Source organism: Tachypleus tridentatus, chromosome 13, assembly GCF_004210375.1.
Source record: "Tachypleus tridentatus isolate NWPU-2018 chromosome 13, ASM421037v1, whole genome shotgun sequence".
NCBI classification, from domain to species: domain Eukaryota; kingdom Metazoa; phylum Arthropoda; class Merostomata; order Xiphosura; family Limulidae; genus Tachypleus; species Tachypleus tridentatus.
In genome coordinates this window covers 163,720,378-163,748,317 of record NC_134837.1, presented here as the reverse complement: position 1 = coordinate 163,748,317, position 27,940 = coordinate 163,720,378, and the positions used below count along the sequence as shown (strand labels likewise).

The following is a 27,940-nucleotide window of genomic DNA, read 5'->3' as shown; positions in this document are numbered from 1 at the left end:
AATTAATTTTAAGTTGATACCGGTACAGTTCACTTAACGGGGAAAGCTATTTCTCGCTTCTCAAAAGTGAGTTGTTGTTGTTTTCACAGACGAAGATGCCTAATGTCCGAAGTTAATTCACTGAAATTAAACGGTCTGTAATATTCGAAATCTATAAAGTTCCTGGTCAAATATTTATAGTTTTCCGATTAATAAGTGTTAATCACAGTTATAGTTTCCGAGATTTGTAGTATACGAACTATAGTAAACCCACAATATTATGAAAAGTGTTTCTTGGGGCGTCGATTTATAAACTTTAGAAGAGATTCTCGAAGTTTCAGTTACCAATAATATTTTACTTATTGTATACATGATACATTATTGATTTTACATTCGAAAATCTTCCGCATATTTAGAGAATAAGCAAGAATTTCGCAACGCATATTTAACACTAAGTTTCATTCTTTTCTATATATATATATATATATATATATATATATTTTTTAACTAAAAAAAAGAGCTATATTAAAATAAATACATAATTGTAAATCTTCTACAATATATCCACTCGAAACGACACGTTTTGAATTTATGTTAAAAGCTTACCTTGAAGACATGCCAGATTTTCCAACTACTAATCAACTTGAATGTTTTGAAGGAGTACATAAATTCTAACAAATATCACGCTTTTTTAACTACTTCAGTAAAGCTATAACTTTTTAATGTAGAGGAAGTAATATTACAATGTTTTTATAAAACTGAAATATAATAAAATTATAAAATATTTAAGGTACTGCTTAGAAGATTTACCGAATTATTGATCCCATGATTTAATTATTAGAAATAATAATGAGGTAGCTAGTGACTTTGTTTCAACAAAAGTTAAAAAAAAAAATTACAAATGATATCTTATATAACTCACTTGCCAACAGTAGAGTAAAAAATCTTAAAGAAATTCAGGAACTGTAAATAATTAAAGTATCTTTTCGTTTAATAAATTTCATAGGTTTGGAAATTTAAATTTCATAAAATTATTTTGGTATTAATAACGAATTTTCCATAATTCAACTATGCTATTTTGAAAATAATATTCAATTTTTCTATCACATAAAGATTTTTCACAAAGCAAGAATAAAAAAACTCTACTTACATCAAATTTGTTTCGATCACTTACACAACCTTTTGTTGCCATAGCAATGAATAAATAATATTGAAAAGAAAAAAAAGATAATGTCAAACTGCACGCATAAATAAATTCTATCCAGAAATGACACATTATGTAACTTGTTAACCGTATACATACTAGCGGTGTGTTTCTCGTAGGTTCTAAAACGATCGATACGACTCTCACGTGATTGGCCTAGAGAAATCTATAACCAGTAGTTGTAAACATTTGAAGCATAACAAAATGTGACTCGATTTCAATAAAATTCATTCACTTACGTGAAAGTGCATGTGACAATTGGTGAGAAATCTACACATAATGGAGGAAAACGGATATAATTTTCAGATTATATTTCACAGAATTACTGCAGAACATTTTACACGTTAACGTTTTGGTTAAGAATGTGTTTTCAACAGTTTTTTCTATCCGGATATTTTTCATTTAAATCACTAATGATCTGTTTTAATATTCTGAAATTCTTGCCAACAAAAGGCCATCTTAATTTCTTCTGGTCAAGATCAAACTTCTTGATTCCGGGCGTGTGGACTAGGAAAGCGTCATCGAGAATATGGAGGTCGTAGTTTTGAAAACACAGTTCTAAGGCCTAAAGTACATAATGTTAACAATATATCATCAGGACAAAATTGTATATCCAAAAATTTAGTACTTCTTTCTCTTTGTTTTTACAGATTCTAAAATTTAAAAATCCAAAATATAGTTCGACAAACAATCAGATGGCAAAAATAAAAAATTCAGATGATTAAGAAATAAAGACTACAGTTATATTAAGGAAGTTAGAAACGCTACTCATTTAAATAGTATGTATTAACCGAGATATCACGTCAATTCTGTTTCATAAAGGACTGAACAATTTAAAAGGATATTCAATATCCCCGGTCCTAGTGCTTACTTATTGAATGGTTAGTGATATGAAAAGAATATTAAGATATATGTCACAGTTGCTGAGACGAATATTATTTTCCTCAGTCTTGCGTTCATCCTTTTAAAAAGAAAAGAAGTTTATGTGCCAGCCGTAGTAATACAAGCAATAAATACAGTACGGTTAACTACCAATTAGTTCTTTAAACTTACACTTACTTATCTCCGATTTCTTACAATACTTTTGATATACAGTACAATGAAGTGTGGCTCACTGTCAGTATATATCATGTGAAGGTTTTATTCAAAGTACGTGTGTCTCCAATAAAAAAACTATAACTGGTATTTTTATCACACCAAATTGCAAGCTAAATTTTACACACACACAAGTATATATATATATATATAGCATAACTGTACTCTACTTGTTAGACTACGAAATCAAGTTTTATGTTTTCAACATGCAATAAATTACTGCTTTGTTTCTTACGAAAATTTAATACCATGTTAATCATATGATAACAAGTTATATCCAATCTTAGCCAGTGAAAACACTAACCATATGCACTTGATTATAAAATAACCCTTTGTTATCCATCCTTTTAACAGTATGTCAACATATCACATAATCCATCCAGTCTAATACTTCAGTGTTTAAGAACGGACATCTAGTGTTACTATCTTCAATACCACATAAAATACATGTTGCAGTTAATAACAAACAAAAAATGGGCTACCTGATCTATGCACATCACAGAGATAGAACTCTCATGTTTTGTGTCATAAGCTCTCAAGTTCACAGTTGAACAACTGAGTAAAGAGGGATGAAAATAGATTGAGAAAAATTCCAAAAGCTTGTCGATATTAACCCTAACTTTCAATCCATTTTCTGTATAGATAATTCACTTTACATTACATAAAAGCCCTTTATTCTCATAAATAATTAAATGTACACTAGCTTCATGCGTGACATGACTAGATGGTTAGAGTGCTTGACTAATCTGCGAGCTCGAATCTCCATCACACCAAATATGATCGCCTTTTCAGCCGTGTGGCTATTATAATGTTATAGTCAATCCCACTATTTATTGGTAAAAGAGTAGCCCAAGAGTTGGCGGTGGGTGATGATGACTAGCTGTCTACCCTCTAGTCTTACACTGCTAAATTAAGGACGCCTAGCACAGATAGCTCTCGCGTACCTTTGCGCGAAATTCAAAACAAATACACAAAGAAACTGAGAAAAAAAACTCTTCAGCTTATTGTTTATATTTATTCCAGCCATTTTTGCCCTATACGACATCACCATATTAAACAAGAGAATCTTTTTACAACCGTTCAAGGTTGACTATTGGTGCGTACCTGCTCGGAATTAAGCACAAAGCTAAACAATAGGCTGTGTTCTGCCCACCACAGGTATCGAAACCCATTTTCTAGCAAAACAGTCCGAAGACATACCAATGTGCCACTGGGGGAACAAGATTGGCTGTATATTGTAGTCCTGTGAAAAGACTAATAATATATTGGTATATTATTATAGTAATTAAAGATACTGTAATTACTTGGGTTTGAAATGACAAGCTGGACATGAAGAACGACAACTGACTTTTCCAATAAACACACCTAGTACTGTCAAGATCCTTCAGACATATTTATACATGTTTTAAACTTTACTGAAATTGAGAAAACTTTATTTCCTAATTATATCATGCGTAAAATTTTATGTTAAGAAGTAAAGATCTATAACGTCTTGTTGCAACTGTTATTACAGATTCAGATATTATGAAACTAACCCAAGAATGAAAAATAAGTAAAAAAAAAGTTATTGTAGCAGCTATTTTAAAATTAATCACACTTCAAATAAGAGCAAATTTTCGGGTCACGTGATCTCTATGGGATTTTATTACCAATTATGCACTAACGCTGAATAATGTAATTTTCATTGTAGAAGCCAGAGAAGATTTGAAGCGGATACCAATATGTAAAACAGATAGTAGAAGTGCAACTAAAAGTACATATGTGTTTACGACTTGCAACGTTGCGCAATAAAAAGTACATTAAAAAGATTGGTTCGTTTGTTTGGTTTGCTTTGAACTTTGGGCAAAGCTCCACGAGGGCTGTCTGGAATAGGCGTCCCTAATTTAGCAGTGTAAGACTAGAGGGAAGGCAGTTAGTCATCACTACCCAAAGCCAACTAACTGTTGGACTACTCTTTTACCAACAAATAGTGGGATTGACCATCATATTATAACGCTTACTCGGCTGATAGGGCCAGCATGTTTGGTGCAACGGGTAAAATAAGATTGGTTTTCAGTCAAACCCTGACGCTCCTTATCAATTGACGAAGCAGCGAATTCAGTTTTGTTACCTTCATTTTGTCATAACATATTAAGTAAAAGGTCAAAATAAAGTGATAAAAGTTGAAATTAGTAAGCTTAAGATTAGATATATCAGGATAAACTTAACTAATCACGTTCACTGAGAAAGTTGGACATTTTTGCAGTTTTAACTTTAGGCGAAACTGAGGATGAGGAATTTCTACACTGAATTTAGTGAAACGTAAAAGTTAGTTCCAAATGCTAAAAAATCAATAAATGATTAAAGTACCAGCCCGTAACATAAAAAAACCTCGTTGACTGTTCCATTACTGTTAGAAGATTGGATTATTCACGTAACAAATATGACTTATCGTAATCATTGACATTTTGTTTGTTCGAAGAAGTATTCATCAATGGAAACCGTAATATTGACCATCAAACGAGACCCGCAGGCCATAAGAGTTGATTTCTAAGTGGGTATAGAGCTTTGTATTCGACTAAGAGTTTCATGGAAAATAAACCTTTATCATGAAATAAAAGTGTTAAGCCTCGAACGTAATATGTTCTAATATAAAAAAGATGAACTACGAAAAAGAACAAACTAAAGAACATCTGCATAACTCTCGTGGCGTATAATATAAACTAAGTAATAACACGGGAATATCATGAACACACTAAATAAATTTCCCTACAGTAATGACCAATTTATTTTTATTTTTTTCCTAGCAGTTTAAATGATAGATAAGCAAGATTTTTATAACTTGGAAGTTTGAAATGGAAACTTTCAACCTTAAAAGAACCTGATACGTAAAAGAGTTTAATGGTCGGATCAGAAACCAATAGGATTCAAGCATAGATGTCCCTAGTTTTGAGCCATGGCCAGAGGGAGAAAGAGACAGCTAAACAGCAACCGCCACTACAAGGACTTTGTCCGGTTTTTTGAACCGAATAACGCGATTGACTTTCACGTTTATAATATGCTGACAACTGCAAATGTGGGGCTTATTCAGTGACGCGTATTCACTCCACGATTCCTTGTTCTAAGCCTCATATGCTTACCACGACTGCACTCAATTTCAGGACTTAAATCTTCCAAGTGTGTCTTCCTTTATGATATATTGTTAGGTTTCTGATAACATTTGAAAGTTCTAAATGGATTTTTTTACCTTTATAAAAAACGCATGTTGCGCATTAATTCGTTATAATATAATATTGATGCTTCTCTTTGTCAACATATTTAACAATTTCTTATCTATATTAAAACGGTCTCAATGTTTTATTATGCTTCAAGGCCACGTTTTTCAGTTTACCAAACTTTTAAATATAAGTGAAATATTGTTAGCCTGAAGACGACCTAACAAGGTCGAAACGTTGTTCGCTGCTTTATTAGCAAAAGTGTTAATACCCATACCAACCGTTCTGATATGCATTTTTACTTCAAGTGGATTTCTCGTCATCGCGAAAGAGAAATATTTCACACTAACATTCTAGAAATGTATTTTATTGGGATAGAACAATGTCGCCAAAAGCAAAATCACAAGTTTCAGTGAATATTAAGATTTCAAACACTCCTATGTTCTGGTTAACTAATGCTTGTGTTATTATTTTTGTTATTCTATACTTTGAATTGTTTGTTTGTTTGTTTTGGAATTTCGCACAAAGCTACTCGAGGGCTATCTGTGCTAGCCGTCCCTAATTTAGTAGTGTGAGACTAGAGGGAAGGCAGCTAGTAATCACCACCCACCGCCAACTCTTGGGCTACTCTTTTACCAACGAATAGTGGAATTGACCGTTACATTATAACGCCCCCACGGCTGAAAAGGCGAGGATGTTTGGCGCGACGGGGGTGCGAACCCGCGACCCTCAGATTACGAGTCGCACGCCTTAACACGCTTGGCCATGTCGGGCCGAGCAGCCTTATTAGAAACGTAAAGAAGGATTATTGTTACTAAGAGCAATAGTCTACCACGAGTACGTTGAGTAGTTACCTTATTAAAATTTCATAACCAATATTATAGTGAATCACCTTTCAGTTCTGTAACAGCCCGGACACAATGTGACATAGACTACATAAAATACTGGAAAAAGAGCATGCTTACGAGCGATTTGGTAGCCTAACGTCAAGACGCTTGTCTCAGGATCTGTTCCCAAGTGCTCCAAGTGTTAAAAAAAAAAAAAAAAGAGAGCCTACGCTATAAATTGTTTTTACTTCTTTGGCATGCAGTGCACCCTTAAAGTTAGATGTATTGTTTCATTGTACTTTTTTTCATTTTAAGACAATAATTTTTCTTATGTAAATGTTTTTGATTGATGTTTTAAACTGACATTATAAGCTGTTGTTATTAATTAAGCACAAAGTCACACAATATACTATCTGTGCTCTCCCACCAAGAGTATAAAAAACGGATTACAGCTTTGTAAGTCTGCATACATGCAGCTGTGCCACTGGGGAACTAAATTATAAGGAGGAAAAAAAAACGTATTCAAATTCTAGCCTTTTGTGAAGCGAAGTATGTAGTATACATCTCATTCTTTCTCTCTCTGTCTCTCTTTTTCTTTTCCAACAATAAAGGCAAATTAATCAAGAATGAGGGTTAACACATGTTTTGTGAAACTTGTGTATTTAAAGAATAGAACAACAAATAATAGTTGAATGTCACATATTTCCAAAATATAAATATTATCCTCAGGTTGTACCTATTAAACCTTAACCTCAGTTGATAAAATGTTGAACGATAATTCCCAAAATTGTATGTTTTGAAATGAAATATTGTAAGCGATGTTTTAAATATTTGTCTACATTCCAAAAAGGTAAAAAATTAAAAGTTTGTTATTTATTTAACGCATTTTCAACTAATTATGTCGTTTTATTTGTTTTTGAATTTCTTGCAAAACTACTCGCGAGCTACTTGCGCTAGCGGTCCCTAATTTAGTGGTGTAAGACTAGAGGGAAGGCAGCTAGTCATCACCACCCACCGCCAACTCTTGGGCTACTCTTTTACCAACGAAGAGTGGGATTGACCGTAACATTATAACGCCCCCGCGGCTGAAAGAGGCGAGCATGTTTGGTGTGACTATGATTCGAACCCGCGACGCTCGGATTACGAGCCGAGTGCCTTAACCACCTGGCCAAGTCGATGTCGTTTTAGTTGACAAAATTAAAACCTCACAATTAAACTTTTCACAATCACATTCATGTTCAAAAAAATAAAAATTTAAACATTCCAACATATCTTTACAGGTAAACGTCGTTAATTAAAACCACATTATTATATAAAAAGTTATTAAACAGATAAAAACCTTCTCCTTTTATCTTGTTTAAATGTAAAATAATAAATCTGTGAACGAATTTTATGTAAAATAACTCTGCGAACTTTCAAATCATAAGACGTTTGACAAATATTTAATGAAGTACATATTTCTGTAGGTTACGTTTGTTACTGTTGAGTCTTCTGGTCTAATAATAACTTAAAACAATAAGTTTCTTCTAGAATTTAAAAAAATCATCACATAAATTTAATTAGCAGTTTTAAACACTTAAACAATATTAATATATAAATCTGCTGTTTTGTTTGTTAATAAGCACAGAGGGATAACTGTGTTCTGCTCAGTACCGGGGACCCAGCATGAGCAAGTGGTTAAGGCGCTCGACTCGTAACCTGAGGGTTACGGGTTCGAATCCCAGTCACACCAAACATGCTCGCCCTTTCAGCCGGGGGGCGTTATAAAGTGATGGTCAATCCCACTATTCGTTGGTAAAAGAGTAGCCCAATAGTTGGCGGTGGGTGGTGATGGCTAGCTGCCTTTCCTCTAGTCTTACACTCCTAAATTACGAACAGCTAGCGCAGATAGCCCTCATGTAGATTTGCGCGAAATTCAAAACACACAAACATAAACCCAATACGGGTATCGAAATCTCGTTTATAGCGGTAAAAGTCTACAAACTTAACGCTGTGCCACTGGGAGGGGAGGCAATAAATCTGTTTTATTCATTCAAATTGTTAATTTCATCTGCTTCTGCAGATCCAATACGTACATAACAAGAAGAATAAGTCCAAAATTCGACGTAATTACAAATGTTATTATTTCACAATTGTCTTTAAAATTGTATTTCATTTTAATACTTCTACACAGATTCGTCTTCATAAAAATAAGAAATTATTTCGTAAAAGAAAGAAGTGTTGGTATTAAAATCTTTATAGACAAACTTTCATTATGTTTGTTTATTTTTTGAATTTCGTGCCAAGCCACACGATAGTCGTCCCTAATTTAGCAGCGATATACTAGAGGAAAGGCCGCTAATCATCAGCACCCACTGACAACTTTTGGGCTAATCCTTTACCAACGAATAGTGAGATTGATAGAACATTATAACGCATGTTTCGTGGGACGAAAAGATTCAAACTGCGACCCTCAGATTACGGGTCTAGCGCCCTAACCACTAGGCTATACCGAACCTACTTTAATTATGAAACACAAGTACAATTTGTGTCAATACATAACAATTGCTCTCAGATATTAGATAATACACGTGTTTTCTACTTACGACTTGCATTTTATTGTATTTTCCATTCCATGACATTCTTTCGTCAAAAAGTGGATCCTTATTGGTCCCAATGAAAAATGGTTCCCACCCGGAGTATTTCCCGATTCTTCTTCGTTTTCTGGTAAGGAAAATATTTAATTTACCTGGCGATCCTTCGGTTTTTAACCACTGGGATAGTTTAGGAATCATATGACACATTCTACAATAGTAGTAGTGGAAAGGAATGGCAATTTTTTTTTCCATAAGAAGTCTTAAATCTGATTTTTTCGTTGGTGGTTGCATACCAAGTTCTACCTCAAAAACAGGCAAAACAAATACTTGGCGTTTTGTTAAAAAATTTGGCGTTTTATTTTTCAAGTCATCAATAAGGCGAATGAATCGAGGGACAATATTCTCACTTGGATACAGTTCAATATCTGATGCAAAGACGTAATACGTTTCAGCAGCCATTCTTGCAATGTTTCGAGCTACGTTAATAGGATAAGGAAGGTAATTGCGTCTTACGTATGATTTAGTATTAAACATTGGTTTGGATTTGCATTTAGATTGACTTGTCCCAGTTTTTGAAACAATGTTTCTCCAAGACGTATTTGTTGAGATTCTAGCTGATTCAAGCAACAAAATTTTGGGTGGATGTAACTGGTCATAAAACAAATGCCACGTCACCCAATGTCTTACACATCGATGACCACATCCTCGCAGATATTCAATGTTTTCTTGGGATTGTAGAAAATCATCCGCGGGAACATAAAGCGCGACTGATATAGGACCCTGCCATCGACGACAAAGCTGTTCTACGTGATACTCCAGCCCAGATGTTGCCTGAGTGGTTAATGTCACAGTGCTGTTAAAACCAGTCGTTTTCTCAGCCTTGTACAAGTTTTCTAATATACAGTAAAGGTCACGAGTTTTACCAAAACAATTTATATTGGCAACTTTGCTCATAGGCTTATCATTTACAGTGGAATTTATCTTTGATAATTCGTTGATTACAGTCTTTGTAAGTTCTGGAGTTGTATTAAAATAAACTTGATGCAGTGGTATACCTTTTTTGCTGTATGTCTCATTGATTTTTACCAATGGAATTGTATTCACATATTTTTCTTTCTCTTTAATGATGGGAGGGTCTGTGCTACCTCTTTGAGCTTGCGTGGTGTCCAGATACCGATTGTGAATGAAGAAAAGGAAACTCTTAACTGTTAACACTCGGTAAAAAATGACGATAGCTAAGAAGCATGTGATCGCTTTTAAAGCCAGCTTTGCAACTTTTCTTAATTTTCTATTACTGATTGTCATTGCGACGACGTTCTGACCTGTTATCTAGATGTTTGATAAATCTTTTCAATTTCAATTTAATAAATGCTGAAAAAAAGAAAACAAAAAAATCAGTAATGTAAAACGTGTAAAAACACTTTTAGCGTAACTGTTTAAAAAAGGTGAAAAAAGTATTTTAATGAAATCCAAATAAACCAAAGTTTTATGGATTTGTGGGATCAATTCAAGTGGAAAAGGGAGTTTTTTGGAACGGATGGTTCACATTGAAATAAAAGAGAAGTTGGTTTATTTACAAGAGTTATCATGTTATCTATAAGGGCAGCATTAAATTAGGGTTTGCAAGTGTAGAAGGCCAGAATGATGAATAAATAAGATGCAGAGATAGATTATAGACAGGTGATAAAATAGTTTTAATAGTAATTTAAAGTGTTGATACTGTATTGCTAGAAGTATAGGAGATAAAATGAATGACCAAAAGTACTTAATATGGATAAATGAAACCTGAGTAAGTGTAGACATTTATGATTAAAGAAATTATTTGGAATACAGAATTATAGGTTGTTTAATAGGTATACAGTACTAGTAAAAAGATGTGGGAGCAGTTGTATATGTAAAATACGAGTTAAACCACGTTCACCATTAGGTTACTTTTCATGTGATTAGCTAATTTAGATAATATTTTACAATAGTAATATATTTTCGTTACTTCTATACGAAGCTCGCTTAAGTTTCATAATACAAATAAACATACTCTAGCTAGATAGTGAGTTAGAGCTTTAATATTACTAAACAAACATAGTTGAACTAAATGATAGAAGGAATAATAATTTAACGGTAAACAAGACCATAGCAAAATAAAGTATAAATTGTTATTTCACAAGGCATGTTCCTTATAGACAAAAAATAATGGTTCCAAGCACAAAAATAGGTCAGATCATAAAGGATAAAATTAAACCAAAGCATTATAAATATAAGTTTAAACTTACTCGAACGATGAGAGCTTTGGACGACTACAGGATATTAAGAGTGTTGTTGAAACGGGAAATCAAAATACCTATGTAAAAAACAAAAACAAAAAAACACATCTCAGTAGATAGTAAGGATTTCTTGAAATATTTTACGCAAAATATTAGGATTGTAGAAGAATCTTTCAAAAATGTTACTGGAAGACTAATATTTGATGATTATGGGATGGCTGGGTTATGAAGTTTAATATTGTCTTGAGTTTATACTAATGAAGATTTAAACAATATTATTGAACCTGAATAGTTGCTAGATGGAAACATAGTTGAATACTATAACATTAATTCTGAACTTTTTAAAACACAGCTGGGAAGTTTAAAGGATAATAAAGCACACAGGCCAAATAATATTTATCCAAGGGTTTTGAAAAAGGATAAGAATTGGGTACGTAAACCACTTGCTATTAATGAGTAGGAACCAAAGCATTAGGAGCTGGCTAATGTTACTCCTCTTTTTTTTCTTTAAAAAAAAAGCGATAAACTTTGTATTAATAACTGATGACATATTACTCTTGCATTCATTGTGGGAAAAGTTTTTAGAAGTCTGGTTAAAGATGATTTGCAAAGTCATTTATCAAAGTTTAAAATTCCGTTGAATAATTGTTGTTTGTTATTAAGCACAACGCTACACAAAGGACTATCTGTGCTCTGCCTATCACGAGCATCAAAACCCGGTTTCTAGCAGTATGAATCAGCAGATATACCACTGTGCTACTAAGGGGCTTGTTGAATAGTCATTGAGAGAAAATCTTGCCTTACAAATATTTTGACATTCTCTGAAGACGTTACTTTTCGTACACATGAGGGTACAGGTGTGTATCTGATGTATCTAGATTTTCAAAAAACATTTGACATGGTACCACATAAAAAGCTTGTTAAAACATCATCGATGTATGTGTGGTATAGATTGGCTCATTGGATAGAGAACTGGCTGGATGGAAAAAAGCACAGGGTTGTTACAAATGGGGTTTAGTCAAACTGGATTAATGTCACAAGTGGGGTACCTCATGGCTCGTTGTTAGAGCCTTTGTTCTTTTTTATTTACATCAATGAAAAGGATGAAGGAATGGCTAACAGATTATTTACATTTACTGGTGACATGGAAGTTTTGAGTGTTTACCGTCTTACAAAAATGATTTGGGTTATTTGGGGAGATAGGTGAAAAAAAAAGTGGCAGATGTATAAAAGCAATAGAAAATTCCATCTGGATTTTCTTCTTTTCTAGTCACCAGAATCTAGATATGACGATTTACCTGGCACAGTTGCTCTATCTCCGATATGAATATGCCGCCTTAAAGCTATCCAGAGCGTCCGAAACTCGAAGAACCAAAACATAGATTTTATTTATTTTCGTTTATAATAATCTTTATTCAACAAGTCTAGCGTCTACCTAGTTGTAGCAATGACTATAATTTTATCTTAATTTGATAAAGCAAAAGTCTTCTCGATCTTTGGCTACCTATTATTGTTATTATTATATGCAACATTTATAAAACTTTAAAATACACTCTGTATTTCATCTTATGAAAACGTAAACAAACAAATATAAACAAAGCTACGTACGGTCGTTTACTGCACTTGGAAAAAGGAACCAGACAAAATAGGCACCAAAGTGAGCATATCATTTGATGAGCTAATAATTACATAGCAGACTAAGGTCTCTCGACTTTAGATAAAGAATAAAAATTCCTACACTATTGACTTCCCCACTGACAAAACAAACAATTCTAGAATTTCCAATTATAAAATATTACGTTACTGTTAAATAGTAATAAAAGTATAATTTTAAACTTAACTAAATAAAAAAGTATACCACTACGTACCAAACCTTCGATAGAAAAAGTGAGGAAGCCAGTAATGTAGGGATTTTATTATCCAGGTAAAGTCCAGACAGTTCAGTTTATTTTGTGGTAATTAGCAAATCCAATGACGTATTTCCTTTCACCCCTATTTCGTTTGATCCCTTTTTCAACTTCAATAGCTGACCCCACGTAGCTTTTTTATTTAGCTGAAGCATCTGTACAACTTTAAACTTATAGCTTGTTTGTTGCTAAGCGCAAGCTACACTATATCTATCCGTGCCCTACCTACTGGTGTTATCGAATCCCGATATTTTGCTGAACAACTGGTCGTTTCAAATGTAAATCCAGCTGTGTGAAACCTAATTTTTGTCGCCACCTGGTACCATGGAACATGTGCTACTTTATAGTAGTATTAATAAAAATAACTTTGCTGATACTGGTGTTTTTCCAGCCTGTGCAAGAAATCTAAAAATTGTGAAACTCTCTTTGTGCGTAAAAGAAGGTTAAAAGACACGAACAGTTATCTGTGCCTCGACAACAATTACCTACTATACCTAATTTAAAAATGAGAAAATAGTTGTCAAAAACCAGATTTTTCATTATAAAACTTTAACCTGTTTCAGTTAAGTCCAAAATTAAATTAATTTGATTGTTGTTTTTTGTACATTATTCCTGTTTCTAAAATGTTTTTTTTTTTATAGCAAAGCCACAGCAGGCAATCTTCTGAGTGTGTTTCTATATATACTTTTTGTATATATAGGAAATATTTCAGTGTATATGGTATATACATATATCTTTATAAAAATACACACTATTATGTTCGATTGAAGGGTACTGATTTCCAAAATTCGAATGCATAAAGCTTTAGATGTACACTTGATCTAAGAAAGATTATCACAGGAGAACAGAACAATTAATTGAAAATACTTTCTTATTGAACAGTTTATACTTCATACTTTGTTTCTGTTGATGCACTGAGAGCAGTCCTTAGATTTTCTCTTCACCTTTTACGTTTGATATTAATTAGAAGCTTTTACAATTGCTTACAATTAGTTTTCAAAAGTAATTCAATTTTATAGATGTTATTGGTTTCTATTTAATTATCAAGATTACACAAATGCGTTTTACTTTTTCACAAGACAGAAAATAAAGGAATTGCAACGTAAATAGATAATCCTGTTTTTGTTGAAAGTTCATAACAAAAAAATGAATAAACTAGAGGCAATTGTTCGTTTCACGATCACCCTTGTTTCCCTTATTCTGTGATCATAAATTATATTAAATCACGATTTATAATCAAAAGCAAAACTGTAATTACTGGCAAAGGTTCAGAGACAACTATCAAATTTTAACTGTTATAATAAACAATTCGAATGGACAAAAAAACTTCCTATATTAATAAACCTTTCAAAAATTGTTTTTGAGAAGTTACTCAGTAGTTCACATCGTCTCTCACTTTTATAGACGCATAATGCCGTCTTGGTACCTGCCTCTTACACGTTTGCGACGTGAACGCAATGCACCTCATCCCAGATTTCTGCAGAAATACAAGTTAGAATAATAATCGAATTTAATAAATGGTGTGCTCTCTAAACTTACCGTTCGAATTTGTGTCTGTTTAAATACTGAGGAACTAAAAACCGATAGGAATTCAGATTGATAAGAACTCGGGAAAAAATAGCAAATCCCAGGATTGTTTGTTTCTTATTTTGAACTCATAGATAAGAGAAAAAGCAACTATTCAATAGCATCCACCAACCTCTTCGGCCATTTTTGTTTAACCAAATAGTTGTACCTCACCGCACATTCTTATAGCCCACCCAAGTCTCAAAGGTAGGGAATGTATTTTTGCTACAAAGAGCCGCAAACACTAAATCCTCAGTTGCCTAGTCCGGATATGTTAATAACACTATACTCATAAGTCTCAATAAAGCTATCAGGGATAAAAATATTCATTATATATAACTTGTGTATTTATATATAATTCAGCTGTGTAAGACTACAGGGAAGACCACTAATCATCATCACCTACCGCCAACTCTTAAACTATTCTTTTACCAACGAATAGTGGGATTTACCGTAACATAATAACGCCTCCACGGCAGAACATGTTTTATGGTATGGTTGATTGCGAGTCGAGACCCCTAATCACCTCACCATGCCAAGCCTCTCAGTTACTTATTTTTACAGATCGTGTATTGGAAGCTAATGCTAATTATTTATGTGGATTAAAAGCTTGTATTTTGTGTAAAGTAAGTTACGTGTGCACAAAATGGAAGTTAGTGTAACTTCAGTTAGCTTTGCAGAATAATATAAACTTTTACAAAAGAGTCATGACAATAAATGGTTTAGTAACCTATGAAGGTAACTTAGAAATTACTCAAATGTAAAATACTTTTAAATGTTCTGTTATAAAACAAATAATGTTTATTTTTTTAATCTTTAAAATGTTATGTTGTATGATGTTTATCTCAGTTAAAACATTTGCTCTCAAGGTAATATTTGTGGAAGTTCGCTTTGGACCAATTCCATTTTTTATACAGAATAGTAATATTTTACTAGATTTAGGGTTATTAAATATAATATGGATTTTGTTAATTAAAAAAAAATGAGTGACATGGGCTTCTACAAAGATCATTTAGTTCCAGAGCCATGCAACTTGCATCGTTTTTGTTCTAACAAGAGCTACACTTTATTTTTGTAATAAATAACCAAGTTGAGAAACAAATAAGAAAAATGAACAAGGGTTTACAATTCAAATATTTGTTTCGTGACATAATACTTGTCGTTCTTTTAATGTGTCCACGATTCCAAAGTCGCTAGTGCATTTTGTCGGAAACAGAGCGTGAGCCACTTTCTCTTCGATTCACAGTTTGGCAATTAACGACTAGGCCACGCTAAGTTCCTTTGAATAAAGAAACTTGGCTGGTGTGTTTACTTAACAAACGGCAAGAAATCAGATTCTTGTATATAAATTTGTTTCTTGATAAAATACTAAATTTTCTTTTAGGTTTACAACGAAAATGGGGAATTCTGACCAGTCAGCAACGGAGAAAAGTACTCAGTGGGGATAAAGTCCACAGGTGTGAAAAAACTGGTTTCTCTTGTGTAGACTCAATATTCATAATAAACAACTTGATTTAGAAGAAGGAAATTAGGAACTCGTTTACAGTAATATACTTCAATAAAACGAAAGTATGTGAAATAAAAGTATGTCGATGGTTAAATAATTTGAAACTGTGGAACTAGAGCAACTAAAACAAGAAGTGTACATTTAACTCTAGAAGCTCTGAAACTAAACACAAGAGTGTGATAGTAAAGAGACGAGTGACGTTAGCTGTTAAAAGCCAAAATAATCACACTATTATTAAAGATAAGAAATTCTATAAATGGTGAACAACTAAAATAAGGCCAAATACGAGTCACTGGATGTTAAATGCTATAACTAAAAAATTGATAAGGTACAGATAATCCAACTATTTATGTTATTCTCGACATCAATTACAAATAGGGACAACAAGACGTTAGAACTGAGATGAACTCTTGCCTTGAGCTTGAAAACCGTAGTAAACTAATTGATATAATGCCTCCCACTTCATCATAAGACTTGTTATACTTACTACTTGCGAAGGAAAAACCGTCGGTTGAGAAAAGTACCCATTCACATGACACAGAAAGTCAAAGCAGAAGAAATCGTTTAAAGTCCAGAACCCAGTCGACGTTGAAGCTAAGTATAAGGAAAAAGCATAAACTTAAACCAAATTTACAATAGTGGATGTTTATTTGTTCTTTGACATGATGCACAAAGACAATTGAAATTTCAGAGTAAGACATGGGACCATCTACAGCATTGCCAAAATGCCAACAACTCAAGTTGACAGTATGCCATCAAATCACCACAATCCATCAGATGAACATAATCCTACGAGTAACCAGCAGCTCAACTAAGCCACTGGCACCCCCAAGCTGAAAATAAGTTAGTTAAAACAGATTTACTGAGCAACGTACTTTAAAGTATGGCCACTGAAGGCAAGATGATATGTGTGCCCAGAGAATGATGGTCATATTACTGCAACAAATGACCAACAAACCATGGATCTTCTACAAGTATCAAAACTTAACAGTTTATTCTATTCGTAATAAATATAAAAAACGCATTTCAATACAGAAAAATTATTGCAACAATCCCAGAAAGCTGAAGAATATAAAAATTTGAATATTACAGAACCACTCTGAAGAGAAACCAAACAAACCTGACTTCTTGATTAAAGGATTGTTTGGTTGTTTTCTTATAGCAAAGCCACATCGGGCTATCTTCTGAGTCCACTGAGGGGAACAAACCTCCAATTTTAGCATTGTAAATTCATAAACTTACCACTGTGTCAGCATGGGACTTTGATTAAAGGATTATTGGTGTGCCTATTCACATCCTAAAATATGATAGTTTATTGGTCAGATTTCAAAAGGAAGGCCTAACTGTATTTATAATACTATGCCAAGTAAATTTAAAATGGATGATTATGTATTTTGTCATTTGTAATATCTGTAGAGGTCTGCTTGACCTGACAAATGTATGAAAACAACCAAGTGTTTGAGACGAACTTAAATACATTAATTTACATCTGGAAGTAACAGAATTTTTCAAATGTTTTAACATGTATGTTGAAATAAGCTGAGTTTTTCTTTTTATAATATTTGCAAGTATTGCAAAAGTTAAAATGTACATTAAAAATGCTTATGCAGATATTTAAATATTTGTTCTTTAAACTTAAAGTGCAATATAATTTTAAATATCTTATTTAGTGTAGCAGGAGATTCTTTAAAAACCCATCTTTCATGATTCATTCAGCACCGTCTTAGAAAAATGTCTGACTTGGTTTTCTGAAAGAAAAAATAAACCTTCCTGAACATGAGTTGTAAAGTCAAAATATGGCATTAGTTGTTTTTGTGTGGCACATTGTTTCAGGGTATACCACACACTCTCAGATAAGATGTGTTAATGTGAAATCAAAACTAACATACAATTTTCTATTAACTGTAAAAGAACAATTAAATGTTATAGATTTCAAAATTTTCACCACTAAGTTCTCCAGTGATATTTTTCACTTGTGACAAGCTAAAAACCTTATTTATGAAGGAGTCAGAAGCTTTGAATGAAAATATTGTATGCAAAATCTAGTTTCAACTTACAAATTAATTTGTGTACATAAAGACCTCTCTAAATATGAGCAACTTATGGCAAAGAACAGTTTTAAGCTATACTTAACTAACTTTTGTAGTAGAAATCAATATATATTTCCAAGTACTTATACTGAAATTCCTTTATTTTACAGATTATTATTTTTATAAGCACAGTCAGTAATATAATAGTGGGTCATATCTGCTAAGTAAAAGCAACCAAATACAGATTTAAGCAAGTCCTTTCTTGACATCCTGTTTACTTTGACATGGAAGGCAAAGTAACCAAGATCCCCAACTACCTAATATACCATAGTTGACTGTAAACAAAATCTTTGGATTAACCTGAGCAGTACTGTGACACTGAGACTTTCTCTTATTATGCACTCAAGCTAAATGCTGACATTAGCTTTAAAGTAAAACCATCTTATGATCAATAACTATCATATTTTTTATACTGTAACATGAACTGTGTATAATCATGGCTAAAAGTTGTTGAACTAGAGACAACATAGCTGGAAACATGCAAGTACAAAAGGCTGCAAGAAAAAATACATTACTAACAACATTTTTCACGTGTTAGAACATTTCATGTCAACTTAATATATACAGACTAGTTTAACTACATGTATTATGCCAAGCTTACAACCAAATATTTAGTATACTTTATAAATGAGTGCATTCTTATTTTTATTATAGTAAATAAGACAAAACTTACTTTTCCTGTATTTTATGTAGAAATAAAGTATTAATCCTTGGTTGAAGGATTTTGTTCTAGTTTACATGTAGCATGTTTGCTTTTGTTAACTAGTAGTCCACTTTTTGTAATAATTGTTCAACTATATACATACACATAATTACAAGGCTTAATCAGGTTTATGTATATTTAAGGTATTTGTGGATGTCCTTCTGATACAAAATAAAATAATACACTACATAGCTTTAGATTGGATTTTACTAAATGAATTTTCGGTAATATTGCATAATAAAAATATGCTGTGATTTCTGCAGCTTTTCCAAAATATCTAATTATTTACTGTGTGAATATTTTTTACTGTAATATGGATTCAAAGGTGTAAGAGGAAATGTGGATTACTGTTTTAATGCACAAGTTGCAATGATTAATTCTCTATCTCAATATATTAATACATAAATTATGTAATGTAGAATTATGTTGAATGCAACAAAGGAAATATTTTAAGAATACATGGCAATTAAAGAAATGCCACATAGTGATGGGAAGGTTTCAGTGAACCATGGCAAGACTTCGGTCATTAGTTGGTATTAGTTACAGACTATTAGTTTTAATGAATAGGATTCTAAAATTATGATTTTCATAAAATGATGAAAATGCAGGATTATGTTTCATATGTAACTTATAAAAAAGTAAGACACAAGGAGTAATGTTTAAACTCCTAATGCATAATACAAAGAAAAGAATATATTCTAAACATTAAAATAAAAAAAAAATATATAAAGAACAGATTTCCTCATCCTATTTGTAGATGAACTCCATCTGATGATCATTCTTTACTAATTCTTCTATAACAGCATCATAAAAACTTTTCGACTTCTTAGCTTGTAAAGTAACAAAACAAGCAAAGCTTCTAACTTTACCTTGTTGACATTGAAATTCTGTGCATGCATTACCTACCATGCTATTTTAATGCAGCATGACTTGTACAGTTTTATTAAAAGGCAGCAGAAACACCACTCCAGAAAAGATTATACTGCTAGAAATGCAGAATTTATGTAGAATGACTTGATTGAGCCTAAACATGCTAAACTCTTGCAGCACCAGATGAGAATGCTGCCATAGTGTAAAGAACCAATAAATTAATAACAATAAATATAAGAGATGCATTTCATTGTATAACATTATCACATTTTTAATTTTCTGATTGGTCATGCAATGTTATATCCTCCACATTTTTTTCTCTCCATTCCGTTTTTGGAAGTCCTAAAGTTCAAACGTTATCATATTGCTGAAGTGTGTGTACTGTTTCTAAATTATTTAAGTGGAAGTTTGTTTACTTCTACTTCCAAATGTATATCACCCATCTATAGCCTAATTAGAGACATCTGATATGACACTTATCCACTGATAACAATTTGTTTATTGAAAGTTATGAGTTAATTCCACAAAAAACATATCAAATATTTTAAAGCCCAATAATTCATCTTTTTTAGCATACTTGGCACTAAAGATTTTCATGGGGATAAAAGTGTTAGGAATTCTTGAGTTTAATTCAAATACTCATATAGTCTCCTTCTGCTTCACCTATTCTTCCATACACTTCCCACTCCCCCATCTTACCCCTTCTACTTCAAGTTTCTCAACCAAGAATTCTTCAATTTAGTTAACCTGAACTCAAGCTGACTACTGAATTGGTCATCATAAAACTACAAAGTATTTGTAGGGTGTAAATGTACAACCGGCCACTTATCTTGGACTTGTAAAAAAAATGTCTATAAATGTTGGTTAATCATCCCTACAGATATGTTTCCATGCTTTATAACTAACTAAACATAGATTTCAAAATGAATGCAAATTGAAGCCTCAGAAACTGGAAACCTACTATGTACTTGTACTGAGAGAGTCAGAGAGGACATTTCTGAGACCACTGAACAGCTGGCTGGAGCTACTCGAAACCCAGTTTTGACCGGTCAGGATTGTGTCTTGTCAGACACATTTTACCATATTGGAATTTCTCAAATTAACCCTGATATGCAGTCATCTGGATGAAACATATTAACTAATTAATTAAATTACGATTCTTATGTATGAATGTTCTCAAACTTATTTGTATATACACAAATTTGGTTCTTCAGAGGGTGTTCATCTGTGTTGAAAATATCAGAGGCTATAGATCACTTGTTACCTTTATCACTAAAGATACTCTTCACTGTATCTGTACTTCCAAGTTGTTTTGTGCAAAACTGCAGCACTTTAGCATCAGTGATACATTAATCAATCTTAAACAAATTTAAAAAAAGCAGTTGCTTTTTTTCACAAAACCATAGTTTCTTCTGCTTCACCTGTTCTTACATCCACTTCCCATCACTCATCTTACCCCTTCTACTTCAACTTTTTAAACCAAGAATCCTTCAACCATAGTTTAGTAAACCTACAGAATAGATCATAATACTACAAAGTATTTGTAGAGTGTAAATGATCAGCCAGCCCCTTATCCTGGACATGTAAAAAATGTTTTAAGTTTTCCAGTAATATTTTTCACTTGTGATGAGCTAAAAACCTTATTTATGAAGGAGTCAAAAGCTTTGAATGAAAAAATTGTATGTGAAATCTAGTTTCAACTTACAAATTCATTTGTGTACATAGGAGACCTTTACAAATATGAGTAACTTGTGGCAAAAAACAGTTTTAAGCAATACTTAATTTAGGTGGTATAAATCAATATATATAAGTGCTTATACTAAAATTCATTTACTTTACAGATTAGTATTTTTATCAGCACAGTTGGTAATATAATAGTGGGTCATATGCCTAAGTAAAAGCAACTAAATACAGATTTAAGCAAGTCCTTCCTTGACATCCTGTTTACTTTGACATGGAAGACAAACTAATCAAGGCATGAATTAATGACATATTTGGTTTTCCAGAGAGTGTTCATCTCAGTTGGGAATACCAAAGGCCACCATCTTGGACTATATACCACTTGTCATTTTATCACTGAATATACTCTTTACTGTATCTGCACACCCTAGTTGTCTTGTGCAAAACTGCAGCACTTTAGTACCAGTGATATACTTCAATTAATCTTAAACAAATTTTAAAAAGTAGTTGCTCTTTTAACAAAACCATAGTCTCCTTCTGCTTCACCTATTCTTCCATACACCTCCCACTCCCCCATCTTACCCCTTCTACTTCAAGTTTCTCAACCAAGAATTCTTCAATTTAGTTAACCTGAACTTAAGCTGACTACTGAATTGGTTATCATAAAACTACAAAGTATTTGTAGGGTGTAAATGTACAACCAGCCACTTATCTTGGACTTGTAAAAAAATGTCTATAAATGTTGGTTAATCATCCCTACAGATATGTTTCCATGCTTTATAACTACCTACATTGAAAAAAGTAGTTAAAACTTTTATTTCTCCAGATTTCTTTTTTCATCAACACACAACATACCTTCCTTAATTTGTTTTGATCCATTACATGTTTTTCCTATTTTACACTATCTTATCACAATATTTTTTATAAATAATTATATAATTACCAACTGAATTTAAACAGTATTTGTTTTTAAGTATTTATTTAATATGCTAGCCTAACTATGTTAAGTTTATCATTTTGTTTTTGTTTTGTAATGTATGAAATACCTACATTTGTATGTAATTATACTGAGACCCCCCCCCATAGCAAAGGAAACTAAACCCTAAAGTGGAAGGTAATTTATAATTAATTTCATTTTCATATAAATAATGTAAAATAACTCAATAAAGTATTTATTTTCTAAAATATGAACAAGCAATAATTTATTCTCCCTTAACTCCTTCCATACTGCAGTGGTTATAATCAGTTGGAATTTGTACTAGGTGTTCTAAATTTAGCAACAATAGATTAGACTCATTAGATGGAAGCAAGCTAGTCAATACCATCCACTGCCAATGCATGGTCTGTTCTTTCACTAATGAATAATGGTATTCAGTAGCATATTATAATGCCTCCCATGTCTGAAAGGGCAAGGATATTTCGTGATAGGGATTTGAATACGTGGCCTGCAGATTGTGAAATGAGCATCCTAACCACCAGACCATATCAAGGCCCCAGATATTTCTATTTTGTTTTCTTACAGTAAAATACTTCGAGTGAAATAGTATGAACTTAAAAAACAACTCTTTTTACTTAAAAATTAATTTTATTTGATTTAATTATTCTCCTATCTTTTTACATGGTGAAATTTCAAAACTTTTGTCAGATACGATTTTATAAAAATCCTTTCACCTCAGAATTCAAATTTTTTTTTAATTGTTGATTACAAAGTTCTATTTCATATATATCCAGTCAGTTTCAGATTGATTGATATTTAAGATATTTCTTTTGATACATTATATTGCCAATTGTAGTAGTCACCACTTCCAGTTATAAAATGTAAAAAGCAGAAGCAAAACTGACAAACACTTATCACTGACCCAGATAATTATCTTTATCAGTCTAAGTAACAATATATTTTGCTAACAATATTCTTGGTTGAAATAAATTTGTCTAATAAATCTAGGTAAGTTATTTTCTTGACTATGTTGTTTAAATATGATAAGATTAACAATAATATTCAGTAAATAAGAATTCAAACCCATTGTACTCACAAAACCTACCTAAATATAAACTGTCTTTTCATTAAAGATTATTTTTGTACCTTTCAAACAGATACAACTTTAACATGAAATATTTTTCACAAATGAAACTAACATCTAAAGAAACTAAAACCAAAAATCACAGCTATATGTCTTGTTTGTAAGTTAACTTCCCATTATATTCCTTTTTTTCCCGACTCTGTAAAAGCTCTATCTACTTACTGTTTATAAAATCATAAATATTTGTTCATAACACTTTATTCACTCTACTTCAACATAAACACTATCCATTGGTACTTAAACTCTGCCTGTAACTAATTTCAGAGTTGTACTTTATTAGCAAGTGTTAAAACTACATGTTATGACACCATAAAAAAATTGGAATGGAAGTATATGATAATAAAAACTCAAAAAGAAATGATGAATCATGCCTTAAAAAACAAGATAGATAACCTGAAGAAAAGTTAGTTTTAGCAAATATAAACATTTGCCTTAGGAAAGCAAATACAAAAAATGAATATAAGGTATGTAGTTTGTGGGAAAGACTCCTTCAAGCCACATAGAAATTAAATTTTGAACATTCTTTTTCAATTTTTGTGAATTAGACTAAATAAATATTACAAAATGATGAAATAACAATTATAAAATATTTTTGAATTAAAAATAGTTAACTTATTATTTCTATTCACATTTGGAAATTTGATATGTACTCAACACTTAAAATGTAATTTGTGGTCCTAATAGGGTTAACAAATGTTTTCTTTAACATTAATTGCCTGCAGAATTTATGACACTGGTTTAATCACTACATATCTATTGAAGCTTTCCACTTTAATCTTTCTATTGCAGAAGAATCTTAAGAAAGAAAGGTTTGACTACCCCTTCCCTTGTTATATTTATCCTATTCACTCTAGTTGTCATGACATGTGACAAACAGTGGTTTGATCCTCTCTTTCCAATACAGATTTTATCCTCTTTTGCTCTAACCTCCTACAGTACATGAGAAAATGATCCACCCATCCATGCTTATTAGTTCTATTTTACCTTCCCACAATAAATACCTGATAATCTATCCTTCTAAACTTATGCCCCCCCTTATTGTGTTTACTACCCTTCCCACAATACACCCATCACACACAAAGAACATTTGATCCTCTTTTTCCCTTCTAGATTTATTTTCTTTCACTCTTCCCTTTTCCCCCTGCCAGATTTATTTTATTTTATACTTCTATAGTATTTACATATACAAATGAGCCTCCTTTTCAAATTATACACATTTTTTTTTCTCATACAGAGAAGTCATGTTCTTCTTACCAGCTAGATTTTCTTTTTCACTTGATGCGTTGCCTTTCCACAGTACAAACACAACAAATGAAAATTTGATTCCCCCTTCCTCCTATCGTGCTATTTTTCTACCTTAAACTTTAATACATACTTGTAATTATCACATAACAAGTTAATTTGATCTCATAGTTATTGAATTTTTCTTCTCAAAAATGTACTCGGAAACAATGCATCCATGAAATACCTTAAGGTAGTGACTTATAGAAATAAAGCAACCACCATTTAATTTTTTTGTGCTTTCAATCTAAGTATGTGCTTATCATTTATATGTCACAGCTTCTAGAGTTTGATTTACAAACCAAAATTAACTATATTTGGACAAAAAAAATAACCCACAGAAATAATAACCTTCTGTAAATGAATTTATTTTATGCAATAGTTACAAAATCTTGTAATATTAAGTCTATTTCAACAAATATCTTTATATGTAAAAAACTTCAATAAGTAAAATTATTACTCGTTTTATATATATATTTATATATAGAAATATATTTACATAACAATATTGAAAGTTATGTTCTGAACATAAAAAATTATCTTAAAATCATTAAAAAACAAACTGTCACAATGTATCTTCTATAATATCAGTTTATTGATAAACTAGTGTGAATGAGTATTATTTCACAGCCTTCCATAAACAAACTAAATTCTTGCTGGTACATGCAATCAAAAATTGTCCATCTTCACTTACTGTCACAGAATTAACTAACACCTGAGAAATAAAAAGAACAGTTAAAACAATTAACATTAAACATGAAATCAAGAAACACTTAAACATTATTCAGCAGAATTTAACACGTTGACTCCTAAGCCTACTTTGCCAATATTTTCTAGGGTTCCACTGGTCATTTTACAATTACTTTTTTTTTAGGAAGAGTGTATATGTAGCCACTGTGTCCCAGCCAATAAATGGCTTTTTAAAAAGAAAACAGAACATGACTTGCCAGTGAGGCATGTAGGAGCCAATGTGTTAATAAATACATTATTTTATTTTCAAACAAAACAAATAACTACCAGTTTCATAACTGTAACACTTAAATTTATTTATTTATGTGTAACAAATATTTAATTTTATGTAACAGATTTTCACATTTTATATTTTCTACTTTATATGTACACTATACCAAACCACATTTTTAATATTCTATCAATTAGACATAATTTTTTCTCACTGATATAAAGATTAAAGTTAACATTTTCCTACACTGAAAATATATTTGCAACAGATAACTTACATCGTCTTACATACAGGTTTATTCAACAGCAAATCTCTCTGCATGCACAAAGTTTTGCTCACCAATAGACTTGTGCCCCCACCTACATCCATGTGTTTATACATTGAAGCTGTATTGTAGCATGCAACTGAGCATGAAACACACCGTTCTAGTGCAGCTGACATCCTTTATACTGTGAACCCTAATTTTAACTTAGAAACTAGGCCTAAAGGAAACACCGAAAGTGGGAAGGACATGTGGGAAGTGTGATTAGAGGCATCTACAGAAAATACATTTTCAGTGCAAGAAGAGTGTTAATTTTCAATATGATAGCTTACCTCTGTCTACATAATAGCTAGAATCTTATATTGAAATGGTGGAGGTACTGGTGGAAAGTTACCTAGATCAATACCCTTCAAAGATGTTATGTATATTTTGTTATAGTAAAGCCACTTTGGGCTATTTGCTGTGTCTACCGAGGGGGAATTGAACCTTTGATTTCAGCATTATAATTCTGAAACCACAATCCCACCATGGACCATTCAAAAAGAGTCCATGGACATCCAAAAAACCTTGCACATGCTGATGGTGTAGAGTGATTAGGGCATGGCACACTATGAGTAGTGGGTCAACTACAGCCCAAAACCAGGTGGTACTTGAAATGAATCATCTTGATCTACACGACAGTGGGAGGAGGGTCCCTACATTCGTCACTTCAAATCCAGGAATCAGAAGTGAAGACTGGTTTCTAGAGTTTAAAGAGTCAGCCGTGCCAGGAGGATTGTTGCATGCTCTTTTGCATCCAACTATGTAGATGTAACACATGCAAACACATCAATGTGAGTGAAAGCACAAGACTAGTTGCAAATGAAGATTTGTGCATACAGAGGGCAGTAGTTGTTGAGAAGCACTATTATGTAAGTGGAATTAAGCTACTCTACTGGAAACATCAGTTATTTTGTCAAACTTCACTGCCTTGCAAAAGTATTTATCTCCCACCAATAACTTCACATTCTTATGAAATATAAATAATGTAAATAATGCTTTTTAATGAACTTGTTTTTATTCAAAACCTTAATGATCACTCTTAACGCTGTTATATATGAGGGAGGATGAATGTCAGAAAAACCAGCAAAAAAAATATATACAAATTGAAATTTGCTGATTGCATAGTATTCAGCCAACTACATCAGTACTTTGTGGAAGCACCTTTGGCAACAGTTATTGACATAAATCTTTTTGAATAGCTCTGTACCAGATTTACACAATGAGATAGTATAATTTTTGCCCATTTACTGGCAAAATTGTTTTAAATCTGACAAATTCATTGGGGATTGTCAACGGATTGAAATCCTCACAACTCACCATAAATTTTCTAGTGGATTCAAAACAGTAATTTCACTGGGCCATTCAAAGACATTCACTTTCTTTTGAGACCATGCCAGTATGGCTCTGGCTCTAATTACATAGTTATTTTTGAAAGTTTCATGAGTGCAAGCTCAGAATGCAACAAAATTTGGAAACTCTACAGGGGAGTGAATATTTTTGCAAGGAACTGAAATTTAAAATTGCTGAATTTACTGGAGTGGGGTAAAAAAACTGTTTACAATTTTAACAAAGAAAATGTATATACATTTCATGTAACAAAACTAGATAGCTACCTCATCCAGTTGTAGTGAAAACTGATGTTGATCTGAGCTGTCAAAAGTAAGATCAGGCCAAGAAAGAATATAAGCTGGAGTCTGTAATATGCCACTTTTAGATAGATTTTTATATTGGTTTGTTTTGTACACCCATATTTGTCCTGTGTCATCTCCACAGGCCATAAATAAGCCATCTGAAATTTATTAAAATATCTTAATATTCTGGAAAGAAAAATCAAACACTGTACATACAATTTTC

The 27,940-nt window shown here is 32.2% G+C and overlaps 2 protein-coding genes across 3 annotated transcripts in view; both read right to left on the bottom strand.

Annotated features, from left to right (window-relative positions):
- Positions 1-213: 213 nt before the first annotated feature.
- Positions 214-13,291, bottom strand: LOC143237535 (beta-1,4-glucuronyltransferase 1-like). Its single transcript, XM_076476927.1, has 4 exons — positions 13,005-13,291; positions 11,146-11,213; positions 8,885-10,246; positions 214-1,748 (listed from the first exon to the last, which is right to left on the bottom strand). Exons 3-4 carry the CDS (start codon positions 10,178-10,180, stop codon positions 1,554-1,556), a joined length of 1,491 nt encoding a protein of 496 aa, XP_076333042.1. The 5' UTR covers positions 10,181-10,246; positions 11,146-11,213; positions 13,005-13,291; the 3' UTR covers positions 214-1,553.
- An 11,877-nt stretch (positions 13,292-25,168) lies between these two features.
- Positions 25,169-27,940, bottom strand: part of LOC143238407 (leucine-rich repeat and WD repeat-containing protein 1-like) — a 41,977-nt gene continuing 39,205 nt past the window's right edge. For both annotated transcript variants that reach the window (XM_076478578.1, XM_076478579.1), the window contains exons 13-14: positions 27,700-27,875; positions 25,169-25,536 (exon numbers count right to left, since the gene is read on the bottom strand). In XM_076478578.1, coding sequence (XP_076334693.1) covers positions 25,441-25,536; positions 27,700-27,875 — 272 coding nt within the window. In that variant the 3' untranslated portion in view covers positions 25,169-25,440. The remainder of the gene's footprint in view (positions 25,537-27,699; positions 27,876-27,940) is intronic.

What these genes read in the sequence shown, in the direction of transcription:
- LOC143237535 (XM_076476927.1), bottom strand. Translation starts at nt 10,180, where the DNA reads ATGACAATCAGTAATAGAAAATTAAGAAAAGTTGCAAAGCTGGCTTTA. An exon ending in AATACAATAAAATGCAAGTC is followed by an intron (nt 1,749 to 8,884) that starts GTAAGTAGAAAA and finishes TATGTACTTTAG; the next exon opens with GCCTTAGAACTGTGTTTTCA.